Raw genomic sequence first — 9911 nt, 5'->3', positions numbered from 1 at the left:
AAGCTTAGGGGATAATGTTGTTTTCTTTTTGCCCGCTAGAAGCAGCCTTTTACCAGGAGCTACAGTGTAAGAAAGCACTAGAGATTGAGAAAACCAAGGAGCAGTGAGTTTGTAGAAAAAAATTGTCAGAGATGTCTGCAAACAAAACTTAAGTAAAGGGCTGAAGGTGAGAGTGAAGAACATCTTAGTGGTTTGAAAAGATTGAAGGAGCTGGAATATGTGGACTCGGACAACAGCAAAATGCTTTCACAACGGGGAAATAAGAAGTAACAGCTGGCATGTGAGAATGTAAATCCAGTATCCTCATGCAAAAAATACCTTGTGAACAGGAAAAATTAGAGTGTCAGTGATGGCAGGGGATGGAGAGAATCACTGATGACTTTGGTAACAGGACCATTGTCTTTTCTATTGCCAGCTGCTGTGCTCTGTTAAGCCAGATTGCAGTCGCAAATGGCTGGTGTGTGTGAAACTCTCCCTTTAGGAACAGCTGGTCCCGGAGCCAGGGGTGCAGAGGGCTGGGCCTCCCCACACAGAGCCTGGCCTGAGTGAGTGCTTCTCTCAGTCATGGCCCAGTGCAAGATTCAGATGTTGTGTGGCCTACAGCAGGCTCTGGCCTCAGTTCTGTCATATCATCAGGGGGTTTGGGCTGGCTTGATTTTACCTCTGAAGCCACAACTGAGAAAAGCCTTAACGTTCTTTGGTTCATCTCTGGAGACACAGGAGGTTTTTGGTGTTTTTTAAAAACCCTAACTGATGCCTTAGGGAAGGTGTAACCCTAATGAAGTAAAGTAACTGGCAATGTGTAGTTACAATAAGTTGTACCACTCTGGAGGGAAAAATTGGCATAAGAGAAGTCACTGTTAATTCTATTTGTCTCTTGTCTATATTGTTGGCTTTTCTGACTGCATGGTTCTTGCTAAACAGTTCTTTCATGTCTCTGCTCTACTGCCTCTTTGTTGTGCCTTTGAACATCTCCCAGTATGGAACAGGATTTTGCCTTCTGCCCAACACAGCTGTAGTGTGCTAGTGCATGTGTCTTGGGGGCAACTTTTGTCTGCCTGAGTTGTCTTCACTGAACCCAGTTTAAAAGTGACTTGGCAAATTATTTTTATATGCTGATTCTTTTCAGGGTGTGGGTAGTGCCTCCATCAGTTGCCTGTTGAGTAAAATTGATCTCTATTTTGTGTGTCTCTAGTGTTTTTCTTATGTTAATAAGTCATTTTGACACCAAAATAAAAAGAAAATAAAGTTTTTGGAAAGAGACATTCTGTTAGTACATCCTTACAAACAGATCATAATTACTAGATTTTAGTGGCTGTAATGGGAAGGAGATTTGCCCCTAGTCAGTTCAGGATCATAAGCTTCACCCGCATTTGTTGTAAAGCCATAGCAATAAATATGAGGGGGAAAAGGAGACAGTTTGGATTATCAATCAATTAATAAGTGTGATGAGAATACTTAGTTATGGTAATGGTTTGAGAGAATGTCCCTGCAGGTCAAAGTGGTCAGCTGTGCAAAAGTTCAAAGCAAGGAAGTTTTCTTTCATATTAGCTGCCATATTCCTTGACTGATGATACAAAACCCCTCTTCTGACATATTTTACTTCTCAGTCTTCTCTTTTTGTTGCTGTTGTTGGTTTTTTTCCAACTAGATCTTCCTGAGCTATGGACAACATGAATGGTACTGGATTTGGGTAGATAATAGCACAGAGTGTCAAAAATAAAACCACTGAGTATTTTGTTTGTTTAATGCTGTGCAAATGCAAAGGAAACTTTTCTCCACCTGCAGTGATGCTGTATGGCTGGGTACTACTCAGATATTTTTCTCAAGAGAAGCACAGTTGAGGTGGCAGTGTTAAAAACAAACAAAGCCAACTTCTGCTCTGTCCCTTCAGAGGGTAGCTTGACACATGTTCCCTCTCTTAATCCCCTGACAGCTTCCAAGAGACTGATGCAAATGACCGTGCCAGGCTTTGATTATGAGATATTGCACTGCCACTTCTTCTCTTTTGTCTCCTGCAGTTTACAGAGGCAGCTTCAGTGCATAATTCAATCCCCCTGTACTGGGGACTGTAGCAAATCCACAGAGATTTCTACCAACCATCCTCTCTGGCACCAGAACAACATGTATGTCGTCTTTGATGTGAATTCCCCAACCAGAGCCTTAGAAGGACCTATAGCTTTGAAGCTGGCCTATAAATTGTGCTTTCAGGAATCAAGTTGTCAGCCTCCTCTTCAGGAAAAAAAGGGAGAGTAAACTGCAAAGCAGTTGCATAAGGCTACAGGGCAACTTAGAGATGTGGTTTGAAGAATTCCTATATGATGTCAAGAATCCCTTTTTACCTGGCTTAGAAGCATCCCCTTGTCACTGCAGGGCCTTGTGGGCAGTGGGCTGTGATGAGGGGTTCCCTATTCCAGGGCAAACAGAAGGGGAACAGGCACATATGTGCTTAGACCTATTGAAATGTTTTCAGTCTTCCAAAGCCAAATGCTGATAATGCACCTGCACTGCCCTTTGTGTAGGTAAATTTTCAGTGTGGTTTAGAAACAGATGAAAACTTTTACCAGATGCAATGGTTGTTCTTTGACAGATCTGTTTTCTGAAACACATAGGAGTATGGGCAGACTACTGACTTTCTATTAAACTGGTCTTTGAGGGATTTCAGTGGCCAAATCTTCCTTGAAAACAAATGCAATTGGCCTCTTTATGATCCAGCACCTGGCTATGTGTTCTGCTGTCATCTCTGGGAGCTCCAACTTGAAAAAGCAAAAAACTGACTGGAACCAGCCAAAACACCAACCTTGATCTTTGCTGCACTGTCTCTGATGAGAAATGGAACCATTCTGCTACTATTCAGGCCATGGCTAAAAACTGACAGGCTGCTAAAACTGACTCGTGAATGAAATAGGTACAGCACAACCTACTCGGGACTGAATCAGCCTTGATGGCCGTGTCCAGAGAACCGTATGGATGCTGAGCTGCTGTGGAAGGGTATCAGCACCAGGACAGAGAAGGCAGAGGAGGTCAGTGCATGTAGAGTATTTTGCAGCCTGCATCTTAATTTTGTAATTCCACTCGAGGAAATAAACAGCCAACAGCCACATCTAGAATTTAACAGTGAAATGATGGTTTAAGTGTGGCTTGAATTTCTAAATAAGAAAAATCTGTTACCAGTCTGCTAGGAAAGTTAATCAGTTGACCTTTTTGGGAGGGTCTCCCTGCTTTCCTAGACAGAACAGCTTTTGTAAGTCATGGTGAGGCTTTCCTTTCTTCACATTAATTTTTGTCTAGTTTAGAAGCTTGCAGTACTGGGAAAACAGAAAAATCCACACATCACTGGCCATTGGTGGCTGCTGTATCATTCTTAAATGATTTTGAAATTTTTGAAAATGTTTGTGTTGGGATGCAAATGGAGTAAAACAGATAAAATAGACTCAGCTTTTATTTACAATCAGATTACTTTTATTTTTTCCATAATGTAACTTATTCCAAGTCCTCCCCTGGTAACTGATGCTGCAATGTTTACGTTCAATAAACCTATACAATGATAGTACATACAGCTGCTCTCATGAAACCAACTGGCTTTGTAAATGTTGCCTGCACATTGTAAATTGCATGCAGGAATGGAATACTCTCCACAAGCATCTGGAGTGTTTCTTGAAGCACTGTTGTGGCAGAATGAGGCTGTACTAGAGGTACAGATCAAATGTTCTGCTCTCCCAGCAAGGAGAGGCAGTTAATCTCTGATGTACTAAGAGGAGACAAAGTCTAAAATGTTCTGATAGTTTATTAATTAGTTGAATGCAATAAACTCTTAAGTTTGTAGAGGAATGGCTTTCCTTCGTTCTTGCTGGAAGGAGTTGCTTGAAATCCTGACTCTTGGAGCATATCAGCTTGAGAGGTACAGCCTTTTTGTAATCACTGACTTAGACCTCTATGTGATGTGTGTATGGGGAGAAGAGGCAGAAGGGCTCCTATACAATAACTCTGTAGTCTACACTTTAAAAAAGCTAAAAAGCTGGGGGTTTTATATCCTTTTCATTATCAAAGTATATTTTCTCTTTCAAAGTAAACTAGTTTCTTCAGGAGTTGTTGTTTTTAGTTACAGCTCAGTGCTCTAAGCAGGAGCCAGTAATTCAAAAATCACTCTCTTCTGGTGCAAGGTTTAAAGAACTACAGCTCATCCCCTTCACTCTGAAGCCACAGCAGCAACTGCAGCCTTCCAGTGTCTGAGCGTGTTTCTGAAATACCTCCTGTACAGCTGCTGTAGGACCTCGGATACAGTCACCACAGTGAGCAAGTTCTGCTCTTAGCCCTGTCAACACTAGCATTTATAGACAAAATCATTGTTTAAAGCTCTAGCACATCACAGAATAGTGCTGATATTGGTATTTTACAACTAATGCAACATCCAGTAAGTCACATGTATCTTAAAAGCTAAAAACTCAAGACTGGGGTATGATATAAAGAAACCACTAACATGAAGTCTCCTTATCTGGAATGGAGTAAGGGGTAGGAGAGATTAGATAACATTTGTAAAGCTTGGGCAAGAACAAAAAGAATTTATTTCTCCATCCAGTATTTTATACACTTTACAAAAACAGCAATACCACTCTGCCCATAAAAATGTTATCCATGGCAACAGAAAGCAAAGACTACTTTTTGTCATCTAATGGGGTCTTATTTTAAAATCATGATACAAAGATTTGTGCTGTAGCAGTCCTCCACTCTGCACTGTAACAATAAGGCTTACTGTACTTTAAATACAAAGCTGTTACATCTGCAGTTATGAACCACTGGCTTTAACAAACATCATTTTATAGTTGCTTTTAGCTTCTTTTTTGTTTTCTGGAACCTCAGCTTCATCATGCTTTTCAGCAGTTTGCAGCTCCTCTGCAGACTCTTCTTGCTCTGACTCAGAGCCACTTTCAGAGTCTTCTGAACTCTCGTCAGAGGAGTGTCCAGCAGCCTCGTCTTGTTCTTCACTTTCCTGAAACTACAAGGTCCGATGATGAGAGAGATAAATCATTATTTCCTGGCAACACCATGCAGCTTTTAGAACTTCCCAGTGAGAATGTTTCGCTTAATGGCTCCTTTCATTTAGTACTGAAATGGGCTGCTGCTAAACACAGCTCTTTAACAGAGAGATACGTAGACAGAAAGCAACTCTGATGAAGTAGTTAACCTCGCCAACCATGATATCCATCGTTCATCTGCCACATTCTCATTTAGTGATGAAAGTCACCATGAAGGGAGTTCCAAAATTTTCAGATCACATCAGTTTACTTTGGTGCACACAGTAATACTTGAGTATCTGGCATGGAGTGAAACATAATGAAACTAACAGCCAGACCATCAAGAGTCCACGACTGATCTTTGGACATAAATTTAGCACACCAATGTATAATCCAATGATCCTAAAGAACAAAGCCATGGCTGTAATATTAACAATTCCCAGCACTATGTAGGTAGTTTTACTCACTCTGGAAACATCAGCTAGTTTTGTGCAGTAAGTAGTGCTAAAAAGTTGGGGAAAATGATTGCACCTTTCAACTGGCAGCTGAAGACATCTTTCTAATAATCTAAGTCTCTTGGTTTCTTTGCACTTCTTTTCCTGCTCACTCCCATGGAAAGCATCAATGCAGATGGTGATCCTGCCTCCTTATGTATTCCTTGGCAACACCCCAATTCAATATACTTGTCACTTTCTGTCTTAATCAGTCCTGCCTACTATGGAGTATTAAGCATGTCATATCTCTTTTCAGAACAAGAATTAGCATCAACCGCATCCAGGCATCTACATGGCCACTACAGCATATACATACAAGGGTTAAGTGCCTGCACTAAGTCTGTCCTCTAAGTCAAATTGCAGAAGTTTGCCATTAGTTGTGGTGACTGGAATTTTAAACCATGGGTCGTCTTAGTGAAATGAAAGCTAAACCATTATGAAAAGAAGCAGCTACTACCTCACTGAAACCAAGTCCACAATGGCGCCGGTTTCGTCCAGACATGGTGCTGTCCATGCTTTGTTGGTACTGAGACTCCAGTTCTTCGTTCATTTTCTTGTCTTCTTCCCCTGCATTGTCCAGTGTACTTTGGTTATGGTTCATTCAAATTAACAAAGACATCCAATTATATGAAGCCACATTTTAAAAGCTGATTGATATAGAAGTCAAAAAGCTGCAATTTAGCTATCTTGAACTACTGGATTGAGTATTACTGCACACAAGGCATCAGCTTGCTCGCACACTTAATAGGATTGCTTAGCAAAATTGCTTTGAAACACAGATGGACTAGTAAGTTTCTAAGGCCCAAAGCATTCAGAGTTGCATGGTGTATGTTCTACTGAATAAGGTAAATGTACTATGTATTACTTCCTGCAAATACTGCAACACGTCACAGCAAAGAGAAAGTTTCTGACCTTCACTGCATACTATGTGATTTTGATGATTAAATCAGAATATACAGCAGCAGAAGTCAGGACAACACTGCCACTTGTGTTTATAGAGCTGCATCTGAAACTGTTTCATGCACCCTGAATTACCAGAATCAGTTAGTACAGTTCCACATTTTTCCATCTTTAGGAAGTAGCAGAAAAACTAATTCTTGTGAGCTACTTCTACATGCCATTTACTTAAACATTTAAGTAAATAAGGGATTTTTACTGAGAAAATGTTCTAAAGTAGTTCTTGCAGTCCTCTCTACACAAAAGGTAGGAATCTTCAGTTGTCCTGAAATGGGCCTACAACAGTCTAGTTTTTCATTTGTATCTCTGTAAAATTGAAAGCTTATATAGCAAACCAATGTTTCCTCACCTGAAAGTTAGAGCGGCATGTTGTTATAAATGGACAATAACTGTATGTTAGATGAGGAAGTGAAGTGTTAAGAAAATAGCTATTCTGTTGTTTTTTTCTGTTGGGGGAAGATACCTAAACTCTTTGCTAATGATAGAGTGGTACTGATTCATTCTGACTCCTCAAGGGAAGCATCAGCTCCTTTCCAGGAAGTTCAGGTGATTCTCAGTCACTGTGCCAACAGCAGAACCTGGAACCAATCCTCAGCCTTCTGTTGATGGTTCTGATCCATAGATCATTTTTTGTCAACTGAAAAACTTACTAGTGGAGCATATTGAGGAAAGAAGTTTTCTGTAACATTGGCAGCTGCTATTCTATACAGCTTTATCAAAGCTTCTCTTACACAGCCAAGTCCAGCTTGGTTATGATGTACTTTGACTTACTACATAAGCAAGCATGATAAAAAGTTACCATGGTCTTATGTCATATGACATCAAATTATTGCTGATTGCCAAGATGACCCTGCAGATCTTTTCTGCTTCTACCTTGTTGCTGTAAGGCAGAGATCTTTCTGTTCAACAGGTCTTCAGGCAGCACGGGAGAAATCAACCCTGTTCTTTTCAGTGCACAACAATTTAGAGGTTTGGGCATCTATGCCTGGCACCACAGAGGAAGTACAACACTGGTAGGTACCAATAGCAATAAAACCATACTTCTTATTTCAGTAGCAAAGTAATACAGGGCCTAGTGGCCCTGATTTCCAGGGCATCTGCACACAAGTTTAACTGCACACAAGTTTAACTGCCTGTCAGGTACTTTGATGGACCTGGAATTCAGGAGACAAGCAAGCACAGTCATACTATCCGTTATCTTAACAAGAGAAATTAGGAACTTCTACAACTCCACAGCCTGATCTAACTTCAGCCATAAAATCTGAAATCCCTCTCTGCAATACACATGAACCTCAAAGTTCATGGGATGGTCCTGAATAAGCATTCCATTTCCAACTTGGAATCAGCTGTTGGAAAAACTGACCTGTCCTGAAGTGAGAGGTTGATCTGTGGTCTCCGATAACAAGGCGGCCAGTATGTTCTTTCTAAAAGAAAAGGCAGTTTGTTTTGGAGCTTCAGGGTGCACTGATAGCTCTGCCGACATTCTGGAAATCTTAAATGGAAAAGGCTTGCTGCCAAACCTTCACAACCAGTTGTAGGATTTTAAGTTTTCTAACAACTGCTGCCTCTGATGTACTTGTTTCATCTCAAGTTTTGTTGACTTTTCTGAAAAAGAACCCCCAACCACTACATTGCCTTTACTTTTCCCACACCCCAAAGCTGTTTCTCTTTCTGTTTCTTGCTACTGGTATGAAAACTACTCCACAATGCTGGACAAGTGTGAATTCAGGCTCTAACAATTTACCCTTTGTGTCTCTTTGTCTGGCACTATGCAATAGTTCAGTCTGTGAATCTTACAATGGTTCCACTTTTAGACTGGTCACAGCATCAGGTAAGACCTTCACAGAGCTCGTAAGTTACTGGCTTTGCAGTTGCTCATTAGCACATGCATCCCCATAGACAAGAATTCACATTACATAGCAAGCAGCATTAAGTATCCAAGTAGAAGTTAAGATCAGTAGTAGTGGGATGTTGTAAGAGCATATTATATTCCAATCCACTAGGAAGTATTAAAATCTTTAATAATGTAAAATGGTTTAGCTTATAAAAATACTGTATTCAAGCAAAACAAACCAATGCAAGTAAAATTATTTGTCTTGAAGGTAAGTAGAATTGCAATACTGAAACTCCATTTTGTACATGGAAAAAACACAACTATATGTTACTAGTTTTGCAGCATCCAAAACCAAAATCAAACCAACAGCAGAAATAAAGTATTTTTTCCTCAATATTTCCTGGATTAGTTAGGTTTACTATTTTGGTGGTTTAGTCTATCTGCTACTTTTTTTTTCCCCTCTAGAAGATAATTTTACAGACCTCGTGCGCAGGCTCGTTAGTTTCTATCACAGGCTCCCTCAAAAACGTCTGCAAATTAGCTGGTCTAAACGTATTAAGGGGGTGGGGAGGATGCTGCAGAGCCGAGACCTGTCAACTTCGGGCCCTGTTTCGCGTTTTACCGCTGTAGGCAGGGCACTTGTGAAACACAAATCCTCCTCAGAAGAATGCCAAAGCAAAACGGCTTTGGTAAGGTTTGTTCTCGCCATGCGCAGCACTGCGGCCTGCGGCAGCCTCCTTCCGGGGCGCTTTGGTTGCACGGCAAACAGAAAACCCCGCGCAGCCGCTGGGGCGGTTTGTTCTCCTCGGGTCCCTGTGTGCCCGTGGGACTGAGGGAAGGGGGCGGCCTTACCTTCCCAGCGCCCATCAGCCGCAGGAACTTCTGCTTACGCTCCTCGTTGCCGAGGTCCGCCGCCTCCCAGCTGCTGGAGCCCTGTGGGAGCACACGCTAACTCCGCCCGTCCTCCCCCTCCGCCGAGGCGGGCCCGCCGATCCCCGAGGGGCCCCTTACCCCCCCCCCCCCCGCCACAGCCTCCCCCGTGACGCCTTCGCCGGCCGCTGCCCCCCGGACAGGGCCTAGCGACAGGATGGGGGCGGCCAGGATTAGCACGCCCGGGAAGGCCGCGGCCTTCTCTGCGTCCCACCACGGCACTCGGGCGCCGCACCGGGGCCCCGCCGTGGCCTCTTCGTCCTCCCTCTCCCCACCTCCCGTTGTCCCAAGCCCCGCGCCCATTTACATCGGGGGAGGCCGCTCGCTTGTGGCCGTGGTGGCCCTGGGACTCCCTGGCCGAGCTCATCGCTGCGGCTGGGTGACCGGGCCCCTCTGCCGCCTTCCTGTCGAAGCCGCTCCCTCGGCCAGCGGCAGGTCACGGCTGGGGCCAGCCGCGGGGTGCACCGGGACTGGTAGTTCTCTACCGGCAAGCGACAACGCGGCGCGGGCAGGCTGGGACTACCCGTCCCACAGGGCTCCGCGGCGGCGGCTGAGGGGCCCTGTCTGGTGATTGGCAGGGTCCGGGCCATCCCCGGGCTCCACCTCCTGAGGGAGGCGTGGGCGGAGCAGTGGCACATGGGCGGGGCGGTGGTGTGTTGAGCGGGCGTGCTCGCCAGCAGT

The 9911-nt window shown here is 43.5% G+C and overlaps 1 protein-coding gene across 1 annotated transcript; it reads right to left on the bottom strand.

Annotated features, from left to right (window-relative positions):
- Positions 1 to 3445: 3445 nt before the first annotated feature.
- On the bottom strand, positions 3446 to 9670 carry C22H11orf58 (chromosome 22 C11orf58 homolog). The gene is made up of 5 exons (XM_054171555.1): positions 9538 to 9670; positions 9153 to 9233; positions 7830 to 7890; positions 5967 to 6076; positions 3446 to 4996 (listed from the first exon to the last, which is right to left on the bottom strand). The coding sequence occupies exons 1-5, from the start codon at positions 9595 to 9597 to the stop codon at positions 4787 to 4789; spliced, it is 522 nt and encodes a 173-aa protein (XP_054027530.1). The 5' UTR covers positions 9598 to 9670; the 3' UTR covers positions 3446 to 4786.
- Between the last annotated feature and the right edge of the window lie 241 nt (positions 9671 to 9911).

This window comes from Dryobates pubescens, chromosome 22, assembly GCF_014839835.1.
Source record: "Dryobates pubescens isolate bDryPub1 chromosome 22, bDryPub1.pri, whole genome shotgun sequence".
Lineage (NCBI taxonomy): Eukaryota > Metazoa > Chordata > Aves > Piciformes > Picidae > Dryobates > Dryobates pubescens.
The sequence above is the reverse complement of the archived record's forward strand: the minus strand, read 5'-3'. Positions and strand labels throughout refer to the sequence as shown.

Bases quoted from the DNA above. Each gene is read 5' to 3' on its own strand.
- C22H11orf58 (XM_054171555.1), bottom strand. From the start codon at position 9,597: ATGAGCTCGGCCAGGGAGTCCCAGGGCCACCACGGCCACAAGCGAGCG. The intron at 9,234-9,537 runs GTAAATGGGCGC...GTGCTCCCACAG, and splicing joins AGCGAGCGGCCTCCCCCGAT to GGCTCCAGCAGCTGGGAGGC. The intron at 7,891-9,152 runs GTAAGGCCGCCC...CTTTTCTTTTAG, and splicing joins GGCTGATGGGCGCTGGGAAG to AAAGAACATACTGGCCGCCT.